Below are 24,949 nucleotides of genomic sequence, written 5' to 3' on the forward strand. Positions count from 1 at the left end.
CCTTACTAAAGATATATGCATATGAAAAGATGCTACATGTTATATGAAGGAAATGCACAGTTAAATGAGATACGACTACACACCTATTAGAATGGCCAGAGTCTAGAACACCGACACCACCAAATGCTAGCAAGGATGCAGAGCAGGAGGAGCCTGCATACATTGCTGGTGGGTATGCAAAATGGCACAGACACTCTGGCAGAGTTTGGAAGTTTCTTATAAAGCTAAACAATTTTTACCATACAATCCAGCAATTACATTTCTTCACACTTATTCCAAACGACATGAAACCTTATGTCAACGCAAAAACCTACACATTGATGTTTATAGCAGCTTTACTCGTAACTGTCAAAACCTGGAAGCAACCAAGACGTCCTTCAGTAGGTGAATCGATAAACTGGTACATCCAATTGAATATTATTCAGCACTAAAAAGAAATGAGCTAACAAACCATAAAGACATGGAAGACCCTTAAACACATATTACTGACAGAAGCTTATCTGAGGCTATATGCTGTATGATTCCAATTGTATGACACTCTGAAAAAGGTTAAACTATGAAAAACAAAAAAAGATGTGATTTCTAGGGGTGGGAGTCGGGGAGATGAATAGGCAGAGCACAGAGAATGTTTAGGGCAGTGAAAACGCTCTGTATATTACAATGATGGATATGTCACTATACTTTTATTCAAACCCATAGAAAGCACATCTAGTGAACCCTATGGTAAATTACAGATCTATAGACTTTGGGTGATTATGATGTATCAGTGTACATTCATCCATAATATTTTTTAAAAAAAGTACCATTCTGGTAAATGATGTTGATAATGGGAGAGGCTAGGTGTGGGGGCAGAAGGTATATGAGAAATCCCTGAACTCCTCTCAATTTTGTTGTAAACCTAGAACTGCTCTAAAAGAAAAAAAAAAAAAAAAAGGCAGTTGGTGGATTTCCAGAGCACAGTAAAAGGGGTTACCATGAAGAATTGGATATTGAGTCCAAAGCAATAAAGGGTGTAAATACAGGTTATTTTATTTTATAGCTATGGTATCTAAAAGTTAAAGGCTTTGACTTTTTATTACCTTCATGAATTAGGAAGCAAAGCCATGAGACAAGTACATATATGCCGTGTGTGCTGGCATGGGAAGGAAGCAGACAAGGATTTGAAGACACATGGAACAAATGAGCGGAAAAGGTGACTATATCCTTACACAGAATTGCTTTGCAGCACCATGGGCTCAGCAAAGGTTGAAAAGGTTATATGTTATACATCTACAGTGTATGATTATACCCTATTAGACAACAACTTGCAAAGTTGTGTGATTGCTTCAATAGTGTCACTACAACCCATATTCTTCAAAAAATATTAATCATTCACTCAAAAAAACAAACAAAAAAAGCCATTGAGCACCTATTACGTAAGTAGTGTGCCAAAGACTTCAATAAAAACGAACTTTCAGGAGTCAGTAAATTAAAGCAGAGGGATAGAAGTCATGAGGTCAAATGGAACAAATGAGCTCATAAATAAGTTTGTTTTGTTTCAAGTAATGAGCAGCTTACTGATCCTTTCAAACTCCAGGTACAAATAAGCTGGATGAACAGCACACTCAGACAACTATTAGAAACTGACTGTGGAAAACCAGTTTGGGGGAAGGTTTTATGAAGAGTTCAGTTATGTGAAATAAGATTTACCTGGGCCTAACAGAAAGGTTTTTGAAGCAGGGGAGCAGTCTTACTACTGAGAGAAAGTGCCAGAAAAAATTGAGGTATTACAAGACGGTGACCAAGTAAAGTCTGAGATACAGAGGGCTGCCAAAACGTTTTAAGCCAGCCCTTGTGAACCGGAGGAATTTTAGTTTTAACTTGACTGAGTCAATAGCAGTCAGGCCCAATTACTGTTCCTGAATCCTACTACTCCACATCACCAGGACAACAGTGGCACTGAGGAAATGGTGACAGCGTCTGGTGATCTGGTGGTAGACTGTGGATGCTTCTGAAGAGATGTGGAGTCCAAAACGAAACTCTCATCAGTGAAGATCAAAGGCACTCCAATTCCTAGAGGAAATGTATATCCTTAATGTGGTATTTAAGGACCTCTACAGGCACACCTTGCATTTTCTTCTCATTCTCTGCAACTTTCACTCACATACCTCTTTATATTGTTGGGTTTTCCAGTCATTCCCTTAACACTTTTTCATATTTGTCCAAATCCTAACAACTCTTCAAGACCTAGTTCAAATGCCACTTTTTCCCAACACAAGGCAGGTGGAATTACCGTCCTCCAAACTTCCTCAGAGGGCATTTTCACTTTGTGTTAGCATTTATCCTTAAAACTAAAAAGACTGAAGCTTTCTCAATGCCTTACCAGATCCTCAATAAACATTTCCTAAATGAAAGATCAGGTGTGGGCTAAACCATGTGTTAAGAGTCTAACTTTCAAATCGTTTTGACTTTTTTTGTGCTTAGGTTTGGCATCATCTAACTTCTTCTCCAATGATCATCTAAGCCATAGTAATTCATAACATCAGTTATTCTTGAGTTCTGTTTACAGCCAGGTTCTTGCCTTCTAACTAGTCCCTATACTGCCCACCAATCCCCCCACCCTCAAACAACTTAGAATGAGCTTTTAAAAATCATATATACTACTCAACAGGTCAAAGTCCTTCAATGACTTCCATTAGAATAAAATTCAAACCATGACCTGTGATTTGGTCTACCTTTCCAAGCTGCACAAAGGCCATCCCAACCCACCACTCATATACTTCATTTTTTGCTCCTCCAAGATGCTATGCTTTTCCATCTCAGCTTCTGCACATACTATTCCTTCTGCCTGTAATACTGTTACCCAACAAGACTTTCTGCAATGGCTGGCTTCTTAAATCCTCAACTCCAAGGTCCCTTTTGAGATGCATTTCCTGTCTACCTGTACACAGGAGAGTATCCAAGCATGTCACAGGCATTCATATTTACTAAATGAAATTTTTAGGTTTTCAATAACTGCCTATCCCGTCCCTAGCCCTGCCATTTCCACTGATCCATCAGGCAAGGCTAAGTTGTTTCACACAGTAACTTTTTCTCACAAGTCTAGGAAAATTACCATCATTTTAGAGAAGTTAACTTGTTCAAGGTCATAAAACTACTAAATGATGGAGAAGGATCTGATTGCAAGGTCTAATTTTATGCCTATAGTCTAAACCACTATGCTACTCCTGGCTCCATCTACTTGTTCAACCTTAATACCTAATCACAATTACCCCATACCCACAGTCTAAACCTCCTCATTTACCCTTTAAATACTTTCTCCCAATACACATTCCATATTTAATAAAAATAACTTTGTATTCTACTTCCCAAGGCATACCAAAAACTGTTCAGGGCAGCTGATGTGTATCATTATAATTCATTCTCAATAGAATTTGTTCTGGATACAACTTAATAAAACGGGCTCAGACAAGTATCATAATAAATGAAAAAAATTTTTACTAATTTTTGTTAAGAACAAGCACTCAAATGTTTTTTTTCTCAAATATTTATTAATGGTCAATCATTACCTTGAAAAAGAGGCTTGCTTTTAAGTATGCGGAAGCAAAAATCCTTCAACCTTTAAAAGAAAACAAAAACTGAAAACTGCTTCCAATATGAAAATAAAGTACCATTTCTCAAATGGTAGTTTTGGCTTTCTTAAAGCCTAGGAAGCACTCCCAGATGACCTCAAAAGAGAAAGAAAATAAACACTTCAGTGCCTTTTGTGAGCTCTAATAATTACATGGCTCCATACACTAAAGAACACCTAGGAACATCTCTTCCATCCAAACCCCACCAGTAGGCTAAAATTTAATACAGTTAACAACTATAAACGTGGTCATCCATTTTTCTTATGCACTATCTTCCAGGTACTATGTCAAAGTGACAAAATGCACTACTACTTGTGTAAGAAAAAATTTTAAATACACCCTGCCCCAAAAAATTCCAAGTATTAACTGCTAGTGTTTTCTTTTTTTCTTTTTTGGGGTGGGGGGCGGGGGGCCCAAGCTGCAGGCTTGCAGGATCTTAGTTCCCTGCCCAGGGATGGAACCCAGTAATTTGGCATTGACAGCGCTGAGTCCTAACAACTGGACTGCCAGGGAATTCCCCCATGATTTTTTTTGGGGGGGGGCAGCTACCGTTTTAAAGTTGGTAATAATTTAAAGCTAGTATTTAATTACAACCTTTAAATCACAGAGTTCACTTACTTAAAGGTTATGCCACTAGTCAATATTTTTTTGTTTAGCTAGACCATTTAATCATACACATGGACTAGCATTTATCCTCCCTTGTTTGTTTTGTTCAGGTCCTCCTTACCATCGTATCATACCCCTTGTATGACTTGCTCTTCACTTCCCTCCTTGCCATTACAATACTGGAGTGAAGCCTGGAGACTGAATGGAGGGAAGCCACCCGCCCCCAACCCCCAACCCCAGTCCCACCCCTTTAAGATCTTGTACCACTTCACAAAATAACGCTATACCAGTTTAGAAAAATGTAGACACATCGCTCAGATATAAATCACCTTCCCTGCTGTAGTAATTAAATGTTTTCACTTTAACCTCTATTTACTCTCTTCTTATTAATAGTAATGCAGTTCCAGGGAGGACAGATTCCAAAATCTCACCACCTTTTTCTCTTAATTTAAAAACCACTCCTTCCATGAAAATCCAGCATTGGCTTAATATTATTATACAATGATTCCTACAATATTCCAGAAAGAGCACAAAGATTTCTTTCCCATTTTTGATCAGTTGTCTATTGTCAGCTTTAACTGGAGCTGAAAAACAGAAGGCCTACATAAACTGAAAGTCATCACTGAGTTTTAAGATAGGAAGATTTAAATAATTCTTCTTGAAGATATTTTCTTTACCCGCCACTTATTTCTATCCTGAAAAAACCCTGAAATATGAAATTAGTAAAGCACCATACAAAATAAAAAGAAAACAATGCAGACAAAGGAGTAAGGTACATTTCAATTTAATCAGTGTGCACACAAATATGTAAAAATTCTAGACACATACATTAAGTCGCAAAGAAGATTCAAGAATTCTTGTTCACATCTAAATATTAGCTTAAACTGTGGAAATTTGGCTACTTATTCTCATCACTATTACATGCATTTAGTTACATACTTACCAAATTTTCAGTGTCTGCTTATCCTTGTCTCTAAGGACAGAGTTCCTTAGAAATTTACTTCACTTTAAATTTTAAAGACATAAATTGAGGGTCCACACTTTGGGTAGTGCTTATCTAGAAGAATACATTACCATTATCACATATTCAAATTATCAATTTTCAGATTTATTTTAGAAGATTATCACTGTTCATTCTAAAAAGCATGAGTTGACTTTTTATTATTGGCTTACAAAGATCACAACAGGAAATACAACGTGAAAACATCCTTAGATAAACTGACGTTAGCTAGGATGTGGCTAAAAGCTAGAGAGAAAAAATCCCTGTGTTACAATGAGGGAAGGGATTTAACAGGGGATCAAGTAATTAGAAATATGCTCAGGCTAATTTTCACTGGTATACACAGTCCCAGAAATCAGTAGTCCAACCCAAGTTTTTCATGCAAGGTTAGAATGATTTAAGAATACATTTGAAATTCTCAAGCCTCACTCAGAGACTCCAGTAAGCAATTAGTCTGCATGACCATTTTGGGCAAGCTTTCCTTCAACTCTATTCCCAGCTTAACTACTCAAGAATCACTGGACAGAAAGAAATTCTGGTCTTTTAACACTAGTTTTGAGTTAAAACATCTTTCTTATCTCACCAAAAAGAAATAATTTACATGTTAAAGTTTTTGCAGTTATATAGTCTATTAAGTGAAGGTCAGGAAAAAAGTGAGCCCCAATTATTAGAGAAACATCAGGAGGTAAAATAATCTTCTTAACATTCCCGATTCAGGTAATAGAGTGTAGAAACTCATACACTTTGATCAAAGTGTCCAACTTAAGTTAAATTTAAATGGAAAAAAAGTGATATATAAAAGTATAGAATAGTACTCACCAGAAAAGCAGCTTTAAAGAGATGGTTTTAAGGAAAACCATTTCCACTGTATCTACACCATTTCTTATACAGATTAAACTGTGAAAGGCAATGAAACTTAAGCCCTTAGGCAATTCTATATATTAAAAAACAAGTGGATATCTTATAAAATATATTTTATTATCGATTGATAAATCAAGGTCTTTAAAAAACTTAACTGCAAGCACGACTTTCATATAAAATAACATTAAGATGATCTGTTTTCAGTGGCTCATCACCATCCCAGTTTAATAGGAGTAAAAGATCAGTAGTTGTACGGACAGACTCACATTACACTTAAGGTGGAGAGGAAGCCATATAGAATAGCAGAATGGTTCAGGCAGGCTTGTATAAACTAATTGTCTACTTTCTTCTTCTCTCCTCAGTATTTAAAATTTTTATCAACATAAGAGCACAATATTTAAAGGTTAAAGGAAATCTCTGAAGGATGGTTCAAGACAACAATGAACGCTGGTAGAACCAATGAAAGTAGTAAGAACTTTAACATAACTTTCATAACCTGTTATGTCCTCACTGCTCCTCAAAAGTAATACACAAAGAATGTGTCTAGATTTCTTGATGGGTAGTCAGCTCTCATTTGAGTATTAAAAAGGTTCTTCTTAGTTCAAATTAAAATGAACCCACAGTGGAGGTGCACCAACATGTTATAGTTTACAAATAGGATGAACAAAATTAGTACTTACAACAAGGGTTACTAAAAACATGTAAGAACAAAAAAGCAGTATAAAAATATATTCTGGCATATGACTGCACACCATTTATCACTACTAGAGGTGAGGAAACTTGACTTTTTATCTGTTGATTCATACTGTAAAAAGTTAAAAGGTAAGTATGAGTACCAAGGAGTGGCTTAAGTAGGAGACCCTGGACCCAAACCCCTGCACTCCATATACCAACATGGGCACATAGCCAATTGAAACTTTCACTGTCTTCCTTCTGTGTACAACATATCTATTTAGGTTTAACCATAACCCGATAATAAAGCAGTATTACACCTTTATTACAACTAAGGTGAGCAAACCTAGAGCTACTTTGGCCCAAGTACTGAGTGTTTAGAAGTGTCCAATGTCATACTCACATTTAAGTAACTGCACAGCTTTCTTCCTGGTGTGGGTTATATGGATATGTTTGAAAAGAATAGGAACATCAGGTACTTACAGATTAAACTAACCTGTACTGGCAGGGCTGTGGGATTTTTCTTCTCTACCAGTAAGTAGCAAATGCTGAAATTCTGCTGCTAGTTAACAAAAACACAAATTGTATTAAACTGAGGAGTTCAATTCATAGTTTAAAAAGTCAATGTGCATAAAATTTCCTCAGAGCCTGACATTACTACATTAAAAAAAATTTCCCTGTCTTACAAAAAGTACCTTATATTGGCTATTAAATTTAGAGTGACCTTATAAGAATGAGTTAATAATACTGTGTATCTCTTGGACACCTCTCAATTTTAAATAAATTATATATTCCAGTATGTGTACTACAAAGATATGGGTTACTCTAAAAGGAGAGGGGGTACACATATCTAGGAAAAAAATCTCTTCATGATAATTTCTAATTTAAGTACATGTAGACACATCCCACAGAAACAAGCAATTTTTAATATTTTAAATTCAACTTCTAAAATACCTGACTTCATTTCCGTATATTAAAGATTTTCAAATTTAAAAACATGGGCTGAAAAGTACATTCTGTTGCTTCTCCTAGAAGTACACCAACAAGCTAATAGCTAAAAGGCAGGCTATGCTCAGTAACTAAATCTCTCATATTTTTCTAACTCAAACTTACAGAAACTTTAATAACGCTTCCCTTGGTCCACTTGGGTAGTTAAGCAGCCTTGTTTTATTAGTAGAAACTGGAAAATGATGTGGCAAACCTTGTTTATTTTCATCTCTGATTGCCAAATTATTTATAAATAATAATATTAAGAATGAGCTACATCATAATAAATGATTTGATGAAATCTTGCATAACAAATGTAAACCAAGGCCAAAATACTATTACCTTTCATTACATTTAAGGTTCTTAAAAGTCTAACAATACTATACAATAGCCTCTCACCCAAATGTAGTAGGCTGGGCAGACAACATTCTTCATTTTTATCCAAGTTGGGCATCAATGAATTTCACTGCCAGTTCCTCACATTTAAACAAAAATGAAGGCATACGATTCTTAACCATAATAATGGTAAAAAAAAAAAAAAACCCAGACACAGTAAGAATGCCAAAAGGCCCAGAGAATTCCAATAAAGGACTTCCCCTTTTTACAAACAAAGCATTACACAAACCCCTGACCAAACACACAGCACATTACTGAAACTGTGCCGCATCACAACCTTACATACCATTATAGCATGTGGAATTAATGGCTGGGGTCCAAGTAATCAATTGTTAAAACAGTTTACTCACATGTATCTTCTCTGTAGTTAATGTGCCCAAAATTACAACATATACACAAACATATATTCTCATGATAAAGCTGGTGATTATTTGCCTCCTAAAGAACCTAACCATGAACCAGTCTTCATTTATAATACAGTGTTCAACAATTTGCTTCAAATAGAAAATAGTTCAAATTAGCTTCAGTGAAGATGTCCTTTGGGTCTCCAATTTCTGCCTTAATATGATTTCTATATCCTGACTCGTAAAATGTAATTTCCCCTGAGAATATACATGAGATTAGTTGAATAGATTTAAAGAGAGATGGTTCAAAAATTCCAAACTAATACAGTTTCAAGCTATTATTTTTCCAGAGTTGGGAAGAAAATGAAAAGCTCTTTCTTTTATGGCCAAATTATTATGCAAAATTGTATGAAGTCCACAGCAAGAAAAACAATGCTTATAAAACGCAATTCTCCTCTGAGCCTTACTGAAGAAATCTAGTTTTTTAAAAAATGATACTTTCAAACTTATTTTCCTACAAAAATGCCAAGTAAGAACATGAAAACACTTGGAAATGTTGGAGATGTTTAAAGTATTAGGGAGCTCAAACTGAGGTCCTGCTTTCCCCATTTGCTATGTATTAGTTTGAATTAGATTCATAACAGGGGACGCCTAAGAGCCAAGATATTAAAAGTATAGTTCTGAAAATTCAACATTAATTACAAAATTGTGAATATCCACTATGTGCATGACACTATATATAACATCATTAAAGTAGCTGCTTATTTTGCCAAGAAATATCTCACAGAAATGTTAGATGATTGCTATGCTATTAAAACAAAAGATCATTTATTAAAATGATTCAGATGACAGAAAACAAAATACTGAGAAACAGAAGGCTAAAAAGGAGTAACCTATACTAATATTCAAATCATGAGACAGCCAGCAGAAGTGTAAGTGGGAGAATGTTTCCTTACAAAACTCTGCCTTATATGTCAATGAATCTCTTCTTTTAGAAGACTTCCATAAAAGAGTAAGAAAACCAGTTTCATTTTGGAATAACATACAAAGGTTAATCAATAAGGTAGATAAATACCGCCTTTAAAAAAAGACATACCTGATTTACACAAAATTTTAGGGAACATGTTTACTACTTTTTAAAAAATCCCCTAACTGATACAAAGTGTCAGTTTACTTAAAATTTTATCTCAGTAAAGAAGTGACTTCAACATTTCCTTTCAGTAATTTACCAAGTTTTACCTGTGGATATAATAGATACCTGAAAGTTAAGTAATTCTCAAAACTGTATTTGTCTGAGTTAGAGGACTACAAAGACCGAAGAACCTACATCTTAGATATCTATATCACCTTCAACAAATTATGTCACCCTCAGAAAATCCCTCCCACCCCAGTACTCAAGCATGTAAGAGGGTATTTCAATTATAATCACTTCAATGATCACTATTAGAATTAGGACAAGCAACTTCACTCTTATTTCAGTATATTGGGGAATGATGGATGCAATAGAAAACAACTCCAACTGAGGAGTCTTAAAAGATGCAGTTATTGAGCAGGTAGTAAAAATATTCCAGTGGAATTTTTTTGTTGTGACACCATTCTTTTTTCAAACATTAATATCTTTTTTCCATGATTCAGTTACAGAGAAAAGCTTATGTTCTAATTACAGAGGTGAAAATTTGGAATTCATTTAATGCATTTTTCTTCCTTATGCTTCCAAGAATTAAAACCACATAGAAACACAAGCCTGGGTTTGCTAAACATTGTACTATAAGTGAACTGTTACCGTTCAGAGGAAAATGCTATCTGCATAGAACAGTGGCTTTAACACAGGAAGGAACAAAAATAATCCAAGTTAATGTTTTGGCCTCTCTTCCAGTTCCCCCGTTACTTGCCCACTACAACATACACACATAAACACAACTTTTTCCACCAAATAAAAGCAATTTTTAGTTGGAAACAAACACGGATGTTTTTCATGTGTGCATATTGCATCAAATGTTGTTCAGTACGGATAAAAATGAAACTCAAAATAATCGTTCCAAAACCACAATTCAATATACTAAACTTTACTATGTGAAACAATTTCAGTTTTTGGCTGCCTGAAAATTTGTAATCCATCCATACTGATAAGTGTGTAATACCCAAACTCTTTTATTATATCAAATGTGTAGTGCATACGCATACATACCACACATACACACCATCTTCCCACTTTTCACAGGGCTCTACATTAACATTTGCTCTAATGTGGTGAGATTTGGAAATATTAAAAATCACAAGCATTTCCAGATGACCTTTCAACCTTAACGTTCAATGCATAACTTTGGGATTAAAAATGCAGATTTCAGTATCCAGTGGCATTTCCAATGATTATTATCCTTGAGGTTAAATTTAATAGTTTGAGGAGAAAATAACCAGTAAGATTTTCCTAAAAGTGAAAGGGAAAATTTGAACGAAACATTTCATGCCTCCAAATCAAGAACGTCAAATTTTATCATCAATTTACTGAAGTTCAATATAAATAACACCAGCTTTACTGAGGCTGTTAAATATTATGTAACACCAAGTAAATTACATAAAATTACATGTCAAATACTTTTTTCTGTTTATTAACACCACAGTCAAACGTGAATATTAATATAGAGCCTTCTCTGCCAAAAGAGTATAAAAATCCTAAATTTAATTAAATTTAGGGGCCTTCACCAAACTTGCTGCAAGTTTGGGGACGTGAATATCCAACAGCCATAAAGCTGTGAAAGCCCCTATAAGGAATAAAATAAATCCCACTTGCCTCAGACTGAACAGGGCAACACTGAGACTCAGCCTCAGCCTGTCCTATGGCAGGGCTATAGGAAGAAGAAAATTTTAATTTTAGAAAAACATTACCCAATTAATTTAAAAGACATGCATTAAAAAAAATCCCAATGACCAAGCAAGCAAAGGAAAAAAGAGTAGCTCTTTAAAAAAAAAAAAAAAATCTATTGTCCATTATAATTCCACTCTGAGCCCATACTTTTATTGGGAATCTCGCCCACCCCTGCAAATAACTAAATTTAATTAAACTGAGTTTAAGTTCAGTATGTGACTTGATCAGTGGAACAGGAGTGCTCAAAGAATATTTACCCCATTCCTAACAGTAAAAGTGTGAAAGATTGCTAAAATAGTAAGTATTCAAATCAAATGATATCCAGCAGTCACTCAAAAGTTGATCCTCACCTGCTGGTCTTGTTACTGTCATACACACAATAGAAACTAGTGCCAGACAAAAATCGTTTGTTTTTTTAAAGAAAGTGGTAACAGTGGATGTAAGGTAGAGCCAAAACTGGCAGCCCCATTAATCTTACAACTTCCTAAATTATGGCAATCACAATGCCTGCCGGTATATATCAAGTCCCCAAAGCTGTCTTCTGTGAGGGCAGATGAAGTTTATTTCAACTCAACTCCATCTATTCTTTAAGAAAGCGTAAGTCAGAGTTAATTATTTCAACATAATTTGTTCCACTCGTGATTTAACCACATTATGGACCCCAGAAGCAATTAGGTAAAAGATATTTTCTAGAAGCTTAATTATGCTCTGATGCATGCACAAATTACACATGAAATATACCAAATGGGCACCATCTGAGCCATATACCTACAAAATACAAGAGATGAATGATGATGTGCCTAAGTGTTATGCTTAACATTCTGAATTAACTTTTAATTAGAATTCTATCACTTCTTTAAAAGTGGCAATATTTTCTCCTTTCTGACCTCAGAAAGCAACAAACCTCAATATATTGGTTCTCTTTGCATTAAATGCAAATCAAGCTTTGCATAATTTTTGAAACATTACTAACCCATTTTTTTTCCTCTTCCTGATCCCTCTCCCCCACTGCTATAATCCATTCGTAGTTTGTTGATAAGCCTGTACATGAAATGCTTGAGAGACATTTGGTTTGGGAGAATATTTCCTATTTAATAATTCTAAATTTAATTATGCCATTTTTACCTTAAAGATTTTCAACACAGGTCTTTCTTTGGCAGTATTTTAAACATGCTGCCAAATCTAAGAAGTATATAATTTCAAAACTATTTACGTAGACAGGCGTTTGGTGAGAAAGGGGTAGAGACTTGGCTGCTGGCAGCAGGAAGAAATGCATTCTTGGCGATACATGCACGTTGCCTTTTCAAACTATGAAATTTTTTGACCCTCAAAAATAGCACAGGAAAAAAAAAATAGCACAGGAGCTGTAAAACCACTGGAGCAAAATAGCAGATTTAAAATAACACTCAGCTTTGTTAATACTTACAATGTTTTGTTTAAGATGAATGACTTTTACTTGTCACTTATATACACTCTTTTATGATAATTAAAACATCTTTCAGTATTTTCTTAATATGGTTAAAGCTTTCTTTTGTTTAAACAAAACTTCAGATTCTGTGCCTTATACCTACACCTTCACATAAAGGTTATAAAGAAATGTTATTTTCTTAGCCGTCTTAACTTTATATTGAGGAAAACTAAACCTGAGTTCATGATATATTAATAATTATACTTTGTACAGGTCATCTGATACTTAGTCATAAAAGTACTCTGCAAAAATGAAGATCAAAAAAATGGATGCCAAAAAGAGGTCAACAAGGCTATTAATATATGAGACTCACAACATAAGATACTGAATAATAGCAGTCATCTCTACAGAAAAGTTCTCCATAGAGCACAGTTGAACATTCAAATTTCCAAGGATGAAAAGGTTAACAGTAAAAAGCCATTTAGGCTTAATAATAACAGAAGGCAGCCATTTAATCAAAGAAATAATGTAATCTTCCAGGAACATAATAAAATAAAAAATTTCAAATCCATCTGTTAACCATCTTAACAGAGGCACATGTAGATTCTCATCATTACATTAGAATATATACCAGTCATTAACAGTACAGAAGGCTATTACTGCATGCACCTAAGCTTCTAGAAGTTTGCACCTGAAAAGCTTCTGAGGTCCACACAGTACCGCAGTCTCAAAAATAATCGGAAGGAAATGAATGGGTCTGGCACTAGGCTCTAAACATCAGCAGGAAGGAGGGAATATTAAGGTTTACATTTCAAATATCTATGATAGCTAACATATATTGACACACCAAGGGGGTGGAAAGGTGACATAATACAAAGATTTCATACCCATGTAATGACTCATACGTATATCTAAGTTTTTCTGTCAACTGAAGGACTAACATACAATTCTACATATACTGTCCAGTTTAATACATGCAGCTAAGGAGCAACCTACAATTCAAAGACAGAATCCAATGATATATCAAAACTGCATTGGTATAACTATGAATTTTATTATGTGGACATCTACTGTGGCATGCATCTGTACAAACCTTTCAGGCAGTGGTCCACAGCTGGGTTATGAATAAAAAGGCATAAATTTTTCTCTCTTTTATTACAGTGAAGTTTAACAGTACAGAAAAGTCACATGACCTTGGTGGGTCAGATTTCTTAAACCCTGAAACATGAGGAACTCTAAATACATTAAATATTGTTACACATTCAGACTTCCAATGTACAGGTACTTGAAGACAGTTACAGCCCTCACCAAGCTAGGTTGGGGACATGAAGTCCAACAGCATCTGAAATGCTGTGAAGGCATAACTTTACAAATAGCAACATAAGCTTACAGAACTTGCCTTTATTAGGGTGGTATGTTCATGTAATTCCAGCGCCTTCACAATATAACGAACCAAATTTACTATACTTCACTTCTAAAAACCTAGATGAAACATGAAAAAGAAGCCATACAGTATAAATTGCAACTTCAGGAAAAGTTCCTGCTTTATTATTCCAAATAAATTTTCCCATGTAAAATAAATGTCCAATAGTTCCTGGTATGTGGGAAGATAATGTTTGTTAAAGTCACAATGAAGCCTTATTGACGGAAGCTTGGCTATATAAACAGCACAAGTTGAGAAAAGGTTTAATCTCCAAACCTATTAGACTGGATTGAAGTAAGATCAGTAACGGCCACCTTGCGACATTACAGGAGGTCTCATTCCCATCGGAGGTCGAGGAGGCCCACCTTGGTAAGGGGGCACCATTGGCGGTCCCTGCCCATACGGCGGCATAGCACCAGGAAGATAACCTGGCATGCCTTGATGATGACCACCATACTGACCTAAAAAACACATTTAAAACACAAAAAAATAGATTGAGTCTGAGCATTGTACTTTTAAATGCAATGCATTTTTCAGATAAATCTGTTTTATGTGTACACTCAGAAAATCCACTAAATAAAATAAACGTAAAAAGAGGAATACCATGAGGCGGCATTGGGGGTCTCATTCCTTGTTGCTGTGGGATGCCTGGCTGTGGTGGCATCATACCTCCAATTGGTCCAACAGGTGGATTACCAATGGGAGCCTGTCCTGGTCGAGGAAGATTACGTTGATATTTAGGTAACTGTGCTCTTCTCTCTTCCTAAGAATAAAAATATGTGAATGTGAAACATCTGAACACAGAGTGTGTTAAGCATGAAGGTAAGCATCTAAAGTCTTTATAGAGTAAGAGTGATTTTTAAATGTTCCCTTATGTGCCAATTACTTTCACCCCACAAACCAGTCCAACTACTTAAAATCTTGATGCCTTAAGAAAACTTTAGCTATTTTTATATTTGAAGCATGTTATATTGAACAACTTTCCAGAAATTATAAATTGCTTCAGCAAGAAACTGTGTAATGAAGAAGGTATATGGACTGCAAGGAACCTGCAGATTCTATCTCACACTTGTTTCTTCAATTAATTAAATTTATGAACAACAAAAATAATTTTTGAGAGAATAAGAACCCAACTCACTGTCTTCTTTTAGAAATAGTCTTAGGGGGGACGTATCTAAGATCAAAACATGCAATATTCACTTTGTTTTGTGGTTCTTAAAAATCAGAATGGTAAAAATCACTTAGCATTCAATCAAATCATAAGACCACTGGTATACAAATTAAAACTTTTCAAATGGACAAGTTGCTACCACAGTACTCAATCAAACTCTGCTAGTAAGAAATGTAAACAACTTACCAGCGATATATCCTCATCTGGATGGATCAACTTACTGGTTGCACTGGTCGTCGTAAGTGTAGCAGGCTTACTTGTTATTGAAGCTGCTGGTTTAGCTGCAGTGCTATTTGTTGTACTAGTGGTTGAAGCTGTAGACTGTGTATATGCAGGGAATGTAGGCTTTGGGGGTTCTGTAGTTGTTGCAGGGGTACTATTTAAGGGCTTGAAGTCTGTACCAACAGGTCCTTGGACAGCTGCCTGAGCCTGTAAAACATTATCTTTCATCAACAAAACTTCAAAACCCAAAACTGAATATATCTACTGCCTATTTAACTTAAAAACAAGACACTAACATTCAATAAGGGACAAAACTTAAAGTTAAAATCATGATCAATCCACAAAATTCAAGATAACACATAATACCAAAAGATGCACATCCAAAACACAGCAGTGGAAACAAGAAACAAGTTAGACTACTTATGTAACTTCTCAGATATCATCTATCTCCTCACCAGAAATTACTTAATTTACAAAGCTTCGTATTTATTCCTAACTGAAGAAATATATTATCATATAATGGAATAGCATATTTTCTATTATCATCATTCTAAACTCCTTCTTAAAATTAATCTACCAAGGAGCTCAAAAAAAAAAAAAAGAGTTAGAAATTATAGAATACAAATGTTTGGATAAATTTCAGTTACTAAGTATAGCATAAATAATAACTACCAATGGTGACACATTAAAGATATGTCCTTCAGAAGTACTCTTTATATAGTAATACAACGGCCCTCCCAATTAACAATGGCTAGATTATTATGATGGACTAAAGGGTTTAGTAAGCTTTTAAGTATAAAGTTACCAAGTAATAAATTTGTTACTTTTCATAACACTGAACATCTGAAACACGTAAACTAGGTCAACTTTTAGAACCAAATGCAGAGTACTAAATTTCCTTACATTATCTGTGATGCATTTAGATTAAACAGCATAAAACAGAATAGCTTAATCATGCATCAGGCTAACCATTGGCCACTAAAATGCATTTACTGCTTACATGCTTTTAACCCTTTAGAACCATAGGAGTTTGGGGTATATTTTTTTCTATTAGTGTGCAGTTCAAATTTTCAAATACCATTGATTTATAAGCCATTAATTTTACTTTAAAAAAATTAAACATAATATATTTTTGGGAAAAGATTTAGTTTTAAAGTAGGGTCCAAAGGGTTAATGAAGTTATAAAGCCATTTTTAACAATTTTAAACTGCAACTTCCTGCGTACTTGTGCTGCGCTAGGAAACAGAGCTTTAGAAGACGCAGACAGACTTTCTGAATTGGATGAAGCTGTACTTGAGCTTGTTACAGGTGTCCCCATCTGTAGCATAAAAGAAAGGAAACAATGAAAAGTCTCCAAACAAATGGGTGAAAATAAGCCACGTGGTAGACTTTTTTTTCAGTATAGATTGCATTTTTCTAAATGCAAAATACAATGCAATCAAATCTGTTTTATATATAGAGGCAGGCAGTTAATGCACTTACAATAAACAGTGACACTATGAGCCTCAAAAAAACTTTTTAAATTCTACACCAATAAACCTAATTAACCACAGGTTTTTTCCCCTAAAACTAATGTTTTACACTATGATATTTCAAAACTGGTACCTTAAACTGAGAATTATGATGCATTATTGACACTTCAATCCAATTCTCCATCGGTAACTACAATTTTTGCCAAAAGTTTAGTAGGATAAACAAAAAACAATAAACAAAATCCCCCCACATCGAAAACATAAGTTAATGTACTTAAAAAGTAATGCTTTTAATTTAGGAACTACAAACAGAAAAAAATTTGAAAAAAGGAAACATCTAAGGGATAATTTTAAGGTGAACAATAAAGAACATACATCCTGAGCGTCTCAATTCTGAATGAATTAAATACATCTGCTTAACTCTGAATCAAACTGGGGGGAAAAAGCAAAGGTAACAACCATTATATACATGCTATATATAAAAGAAGGACTTTTTGCTTCTGAGTTCTGGGGAGAAAAAAAAAAGGACGAGTAGGAAATATGAGTATGACTAGGTCAAAAGACGTTAAATGATGCCCTTCCAGCAACAGTGAGGCACTACTGTCTGTCACAATTCTAGACTAAAGGAAGAGCCCAAAAATTATTTGCTAAGGTCTTAGGATTTTTCATCTTTGACTTTGGTTTTCATTCTACTCATAGCTCATTAGGTAAAGGAGGACCTCATAACATTTTTATGTATTTAAGTTCCCAGAAATTAAATTTTCATTTCTAACTAAAGCTAAGAATAACCAGAGTTCACAACTACGAAAAAATAACATACTACACTATTTTCTGGTTCCAGTCAACCTTTTATGAGTAAAGGAAATCAATGTGTGCAAAAATGGAAGAGAACGCCACTTCTTCAGTATAGCTAATAAATTGTATTAAGAAGATTACAATTTTTAAAATGACTTGACATTTTCAAAGAGTTCAGTGAATAACTCCACTTTACCTTGAAATATAAGTGCACTCTTTTTCAGAAATTTCACCTTACCTGTCCTGCACTGGGGAAAAGAGGCTTAGTAACTGGAGGCTGTGGAGCTGGAACTGTTGCTGTTGGTGCAGGTGGTCTGTTAAGAATACCTGGCGCTGAAACAGCCTGTGCTTGAGTCATTGGAGGAATTCCAGGACGTGGAACAGGAGGGGGCATACCTGCAGAGAAGAAATACTGGAGTGGGACCCGGTTGCTGAAACATTTAGTTTAGAAAAAATACTTCCTCAAAACTTTGCCATTAAAACATACTAAATTAAATTTAAAATGATTCTAGGGAATTCCCTGGCAGTCCAGTGGTTAGGACTCAGCTTTCACTGCTGTGGCCCGGGATCAATCCCTGGTAAGGGAACCAAGATCTCATAAGCCGTGCGGCACAGACACACACAAAAAAAAGATTTTATACTACAAAGTTATCAATACTGACGACTGACTGCTGAACTCAATGAAGCTCGAAGTACTTAGGCACTTGCCCCCTTGGAACAGTTTTGCCTCCAACTTTCCACACCTTTGCGTCTCTTCAGAATTTTGGGACATGAAAGATACCACTAGAAACCCTGTATATGGGCAAAGCCAACAATTAGGCTTATTGATATTACTGATGCAGCGAATTTTTGAAACATATAGAATTATTTCAATCATCTAACAGATGTTTCCAGAACTCTAATGCAAACTACAGTAAAAACTGTTAATAGGTCATATACCCATAAAAATTTTTCCAGAAACTAAGTTATTCCTTTAAGTGTGCTTTAAATACACAAATTTTCCTAAAATATACCACTAGGCATTCTTTGAAGTTCCTCAATGTAACTTAAAACTTTTACTGACTTCACATTACCAAGTGAACATAGGTTATTTTTCTGTATTCATTTAAATGCCTAAAATTCTCTCAGAGCATGATGTACGTGAAGCTGTTGCCTATAAATTAATGGTTGCACTGGCATGATTCATATTTTGCTGCTGCTTTATTTTTCTGTTCCTTTTACACTATCACTTGAGTACATCTGAATCTGGCTATAGACTGCAAACCAAACTTGCTAGGATTAAAATGCTAGGCAATGGACTCAGAGAGCCTCATGAAGACCTCTGTGGCACATTTACTGGGCTAACCAAATCCCTTTCCCCACACTGTAAGCTAAAAAGTAAAGATACTTTACTTCCCAGGCTTCCCTGCACCTAGAAGCTCCATTAGACCTATTTCTGGCCAATGATATGTAAAAGGCTAAGGAGATTCTGGGAAAGTTACTTTGTTCCCCAATACAAGAAAAAGGAAAGCACCCTTTCTTGCCTGAGATCTTATAACTACTGAGTTACATGTCTGAGAGAGAAAGCTAAGGTTGGTAAAGTGGAAAATTTTTAAAGTATGGGTTCTTGTTATCACTGGAGCCACTGAGTCTACCACTTCTAGGTTGAGTGAGATAATAAATACCTACATTGTTTAATAGTTTGTTGGATTTCTCTATTACTTGTTAAGAGTCTCTAGTACTTGCCTAAAATATTCCTAACAGATATAACCACTCTTTTTTTTTTTTTTTTTTTTTAATTTTTACGCTTTATTTATTTTTGGCTGTGTTGGGTCTTCGTTTCTGTGCGTGGGCTTTCTCTGGTTGTGGCGAGTGGGGGCCGCTCTTCATCGCCGTGCGCGGGCCTCTCACTGTCGCGGCCTCTCTTGTTGCGGAGCACAGGCTCCAAACGCGCAGGCTCAGTAGTTGTGGCTCACGGGCCTAGCTGCTCCGCGGCATGTGGGATCTTCCCAGACCAGGGCTCGAACCCGTGTCCCCTGCATTGGCAGGCAGATTCTCAACCACTGCGCCACCAGGGAAGCCCATAACCACTCTTAAGTCACAGGCTCAGTGACTCATTCTGGTTGCTTTGAGGACTACTTTTACTATTTCAAAACTCGGAACTCGGAACAAAACGAGATCATCACATTTCTCACAGTAATTTTAAAAAGAAGTCACTGGGGCTTCCCTGGTGGCGCAGGGGTTGAGAGTCTGCCTGCCAATGCAGGGGACACGGGTTCGAGCCCTGGTCTGGGAGGATCCCACATACCGCAGAGCAATTGGGCCCGTGATCCACAACTGCTGAGCCTGCGCGTCTGGAGCCTGTGCTCCGCAACGAGAGGCCGCGACAGTGAGAGGCCCGCGCACCGCGATGAAGAGTGGGCCCCGCTTGCCGCAACTGGAGAAAGCCCTCGCACAGAAACGAAGACCCAACACAGCCAAAAACAAATAAATTAATAAATAAATTTATTTTAAAAAAATAATAAGCCAGGAAATATATATCTGCGCTCTTCCACAAAAAAAAATATATAAAATAAAATAAAAAGTCACTAACTTATAGAAACTTTAAAATTACACCAATTTTAAAACTGCACCAATGCCCGCAAATCTGTCTAAAATACTTAAGAATAAAGCACTTCTGTCATATTAAAAAGGAAACTAACATTTCATACCTGGTGGCATACCAGGCATCAGAGGTGGTATTCCCGGTCCAGGTGGCATCATCCCACCCATTGGCATCATTCTATTAGAAAGCAAATTTCAAGAGACAACTAAAGTTAATTAACAGTATAAAACATTAGAAAATATTTTGGCTAAAGCCTGAAACAATAGATAAGACTTGAATTTGACCCCTAATACTGAAATCAATCAAGCTGAAAGAACACACAACACACTAAAACAATTCTATCAAAATAAATTCCCTAAAAACCAGCAAACTCTTTGGTTTACCAGTAAAATAGGGGAAAAAATTCAGTCTTTGTTAACAGAACATTTTAATACATTTAAAGTCACTGAGAACAATTATTATACTCTCCTTAATATAAACAAGAGGCCTTATCCAAAACGTGTGTAACTGGAAAACAAAATCACCTTTTGTCTCACTTGGAAAATATCCACAGAATATTAATCAAAAAAACAAAACAAAAAAATCCTCTATATTTTAGAGTTATCAGATTTTTTCAAAATGAAAATACTGAATGTACTCTGTGGAGTAAAGATTTGTTCTGGACAGGCACGGAAAAACTACCATCAAAATTAAAGATAATCAAAAGTAAACTGAGAATCCCTACTTTTCATGTACAAAGTTCCTAACACTAAACCAGGACTTAAAAACACAACCCATATTTGTTTTCCTTTCCTTAAAAGAGCTCACCTTCAAATATCAGTGTCCAATTCACTTAAAAAATTACAAGTTTGTGAATTAATGATTTAGGATTCTTATCAGAACAACTTCTATATATAGATTTTCTTAGAAGAAAAATCAATTACCTTCTACAGTAACAGAGCACGTAATTTGGCAAAGGAATATATACTCTTTCTTAAATATCAACCCTTTTTACTAAGTCCCCTTACTTTTAGCAGTTTGGGGAAAACAGCTGTACAATTAGAAAATGCTTTGTTTATATGAGTCTATTACGATTTCCTCACAGATGTTTTAGTTCCCTCCTTTAAGAGATCTGTGTCAATCAGTTTGCAAAGTTTAGAAGTTTTAGTGAGGAAGATTAGAAAACTTCTGAAGTCAACTTAATAGATACCATTAAACACACAAAAAAATGACATTATGATTATACCTCCTGAATTACATTACGAATGAGATGCTTACATGTTTTCACCGCAAAATGACTGGGTGTATTTTCTCTGATGATGCAATCTGTGAAAATGTATGACAAAATCAAAATCTAACTGATTTTCAAAATACAGTGGGAAAGTGTATTGTATACCTCTCACATCCAACAATACTTAAATAAAAGTGATGGGCACGAGCACCTCATATTCATTTTAGTTCTTGATGCCTTGACAAATCATTTACAGAGTTTGCTTCTTGTCACAACTACAAAGTGTCATGGACAGTTTTGAATCTCAGAAACTCAAATCTACAACCAACTACTTTAATTACATCAGATGCAACTGAAGCAGATGGCTGCCTACATACATCGTAAAACCCAAAAATCTATTCTCTTCAGAGTCAAATTTATATTCCTTAAATTTATTAGTAGATCCCTTTATTAGGTAAGCTTAATAGTTACAGAGCCCATACCTTTTAGAAGCAAAAAGAAAAAAAAAAACAGCAAAGTAACATTTAAGTGATGTAACACACCCAAGTTGAAAAAGATCATTACTAGGCACAAGCCCACAAGTCAATTAAAAGAGTTTTCTTACCCAGGTGGCATTCCTGGCATAACTGGTGGCATTCCTGGCATCAGAGGAGGAACACCTGGCATTAATGGAGGTATGCCTATGAACAAGAATTTCAACCAAAAAAATAAAAAAGGGTTAAGAGGAAAAAATTAATACTTCTAAACTGTGTCAACAAAGACCTGAGAATGTTAAATTGTAAGAAGCCTTATGTGCTACCTGGAGGCATTCCTGGTGCTCCTGGAACTGGTGGTAGTCCTGGTTGTGCCATTGGGGGGATATAACCTTGTTGAGGTTGAACAGGCTGTGGTTGAAATGAAGTTGAAGCTGCAGAGTCATCATCATCATATTCATCAGAATCCTCTTGTTGTTTCTTTTTTTGACTCTCTGCTAAAAAAAGTTTAAATTAATTTTTCCCATAGAGTAAAAAAAGAAAACCTAAGCAAGTTTAAGACATTCAACATTTAAAAATTTTATTTCTGTGCAACTAGCTCCCGAGATTTTTCTTCCAAAAAAAACTCAGTTAACACTGCTCTTTACTCTTCAAATGTTTTTTCAATCTGTATTAAGCAAGAAGGTTAACATCCTTTCCCTATTCTATGGCAGGTAAAGAACATTTTCCTAAAGCAGTTATACTGTAAAAAAGAGCTTTCTATTCCACTCCAAAAGGTAAACTATGAAAACTAGTCTGACCTCTCCGTAATGCTTTTCAAAACAAAAGATTTCATAGGTTATTAGTAAGTTTCTATCATTGGGATAGGAGAGGGCCGCAAATCCCAAGTCAAATACACCGCTAAAAAGATTTACAATTAGTGGTTTCATAAATCAAAACAAGCTACCTTCCTTTTCAAAGGCCTCAACACTTGCTAAATCCACCTGGAATTCAGTTATGAGTAAAAATATTATAAAATGTATGGAATGATCCAAATGCTACCACATATACAAATAAAATACATTAACTTCGAACATAAGACCAAAAAAAAAAAACCCTCAAAATTGGAATTCTGAATGGACCTAACATCTACCATTAAATTTATACTTGAAAATATTGTAATAATACTCTCACTAGTTAAGCTGTATCAAGAAAAAGCATACATCTTAGTATTTACCTTGTGTTTTCTGTTCAAGAAGTCGTCTTCTTTCATCCATGTCTTTTTCTGGAATACCTTCCATACCATATATTTCCAACTCTATGTCTGTTCTCCCAGGTATTGCATTTGGTACTGCATCTATTGTCTCTTTATGCACCTAATATTAAAAAAAAAAAAAAAAAAAAAACCCACACAAACAAAACAGAAACCTTCCATTAGATAGACAAAAGTGCCTCATGAAAGTCTTTTTAAAGAGTAATTTTAAATTACTCAGAGACCACTTAGTATAATGGTTAAGAATGACTGGTTCCATAGTGAGACTATGTGGATTCAAGCCCCAGCTTTATGGCCTACTAGCTATGTGAGATTAGGCAAATTCTTTGACCTAAGTTTCAGTTTACTTCACCTATTCAGCACCTAACTTCTGGGGTCATTTTTAGGATTAAGAAAAATACTGTGTATGTAAAAAGCACTTGGCAATGTGAAGCACATAGCAAGGGCTCAATAAACAATTTCAAGTTTACCTTATAACCTTGATTGCTTGAATTATTAACAATGAACTAATAGTGCTACTCAAATCAGAGAAGTGTGAAGTCTGAACTAAGTAAAGCTTATGAAGTCTTAAAATTAAGTATTAGAATAAAGTAAATTTTCCAAGAATGTATCCTGAGACAACTAGTAGCTACAAACCACAAAAGTGACATTTCCAATTAGCACTACCCGTAACTAATGAGCCACCTGAAGAGCCTACTAACACTGCCATAGTAGTGATCCTGTCACCTTCCATCTCTGAATTTATTTGGCAGATCACAAAAAGAAGTCCTTCAGAGGTTTTATTGTAAAACACTGAGGATCTAGCACCTTTTTTCACTGTATGGTTTTTGCTAGATCAAACATTTCTAACCCTCAAACGCGAATAACTTTTGCCAATATGCTAAAATCCCTGTCGGTCTTGGTTTCTTACGCAAAAGGTATTAACTTAGGCTAAAGGATGTCAAAATAGTTTGCCTAAAATATCAGCTTAACCTGGAAGCTTATTAGAAATGCAAATTCTACACCAATAAAAATTTTTAAAAAAATAAATAAGAAATGCAAATTCTCAGGCCACACCTGAGCCCTACTGAATCAGAAACTCTTCGGTGGAACCACAAATATATCTAACAAGACTTCAAGGTGATTCCTTTGCACACTCAAGTTTGAGAACCACTTATTTAGGTTAATGACTTGGATATATTGGTCCAAGTAATACTCAATTTTTCTTTCCTTCCAAGACACTTTCACGGGAAGAACAGAAAGGTAATTAAAGAAAACTAAGTATTTTCCTGGAGGAATATCTCAAAGATTTTAAAAAGTGATATGCAAATCAAATTCACAAATTATCTTATTGTGATTAAAAGATCCATGAATAAAGCTACTCAATGAGTGACAATCACCATTTTCTAAATTTTTTGGAATATGTTACTTCTCTTGATGAAGGCAGATGAAGTAACTCATATATATGTTCTCTGAAAAAATACAATTACATTCACATACACATTAACTAGTTTTCACTACATTTCTAAGTGATGAAGGAAAGAAATACCTTAATTAAAAGGTATTGCAAAGAGAAGAAAAAATAACGCCATTCACTCAAAATCTTCCCAACCTTAT

The 24,949-nt window shown here is 35.2% G+C and overlaps 1 protein-coding gene across 12 annotated transcripts in view; it reads right to left on the reverse strand.

The window, feature by feature from the left end:
- Nucleotides 1-1,011: 1,011 nt before the first annotated feature.
- ZNF207 (zinc finger protein 207) overlaps nucleotides 1,012-24,949 on the reverse strand; it is a 28,767-nt gene continuing 4,829 nt past the window's right edge. Inside the window, exons 3-16 of one of the 12 annotated variants that reach the window (XR_011072023.1) lie at nucleotides 23,318-23,456; nucleotides 22,428-22,598; nucleotides 22,233-22,308; nucleotides 21,676-21,723; nucleotides 20,525-20,595; nucleotides 18,073-18,230; nucleotides 16,793-16,885; nucleotides 15,532-15,774; nucleotides 14,778-14,937; nucleotides 14,451-14,635; nucleotides 14,151-14,233; nucleotides 11,269-11,323; nucleotides 5,161-7,312; nucleotides 1,012-2,052 (exon numbers count right to left, since the gene is read on the reverse strand). Coding sequence is in view for 7 of the 12 variants with exons in the window: in XM_068531669.1 (XP_068387770.1) it covers nucleotides 14,475-14,635; nucleotides 14,778-14,937; nucleotides 15,532-15,774; nucleotides 16,793-16,885; nucleotides 18,073-18,230; nucleotides 20,525-20,595; nucleotides 21,676-21,723; nucleotides 22,233-22,308; nucleotides 22,428-22,598; nucleotides 23,318-23,456 (1,320 nt within the window). In the remaining 5 variants the exon portion in view is untranslated. Of the gene's footprint in view, nucleotides 2,053-3,548; nucleotides 3,599-5,160; nucleotides 7,313-11,268; nucleotides 11,324-13,781; nucleotides 14,636-14,777; nucleotides 14,938-15,531; nucleotides 15,775-16,792; nucleotides 16,886-18,072; nucleotides 18,231-20,524; nucleotides 20,596-21,675; nucleotides 21,724-22,232; nucleotides 22,309-22,427; nucleotides 22,599-23,317; nucleotides 23,457-24,949 lie in introns of those variants that run through there. The other 11 variants (XR_011072021.1, XR_011072020.1, XR_011072022.1 and 8 more) reach the window with 11 other exon arrangements.

This window comes from Eschrichtius robustus, chromosome 20 (assembly GCF_028021215.1).
Source record: "Eschrichtius robustus isolate mEscRob2 chromosome 20, mEscRob2.pri, whole genome shotgun sequence".
Taxonomy (NCBI): domain Eukaryota; kingdom Metazoa; phylum Chordata; class Mammalia; order Artiodactyla; family Eschrichtiidae; genus Eschrichtius; species Eschrichtius robustus.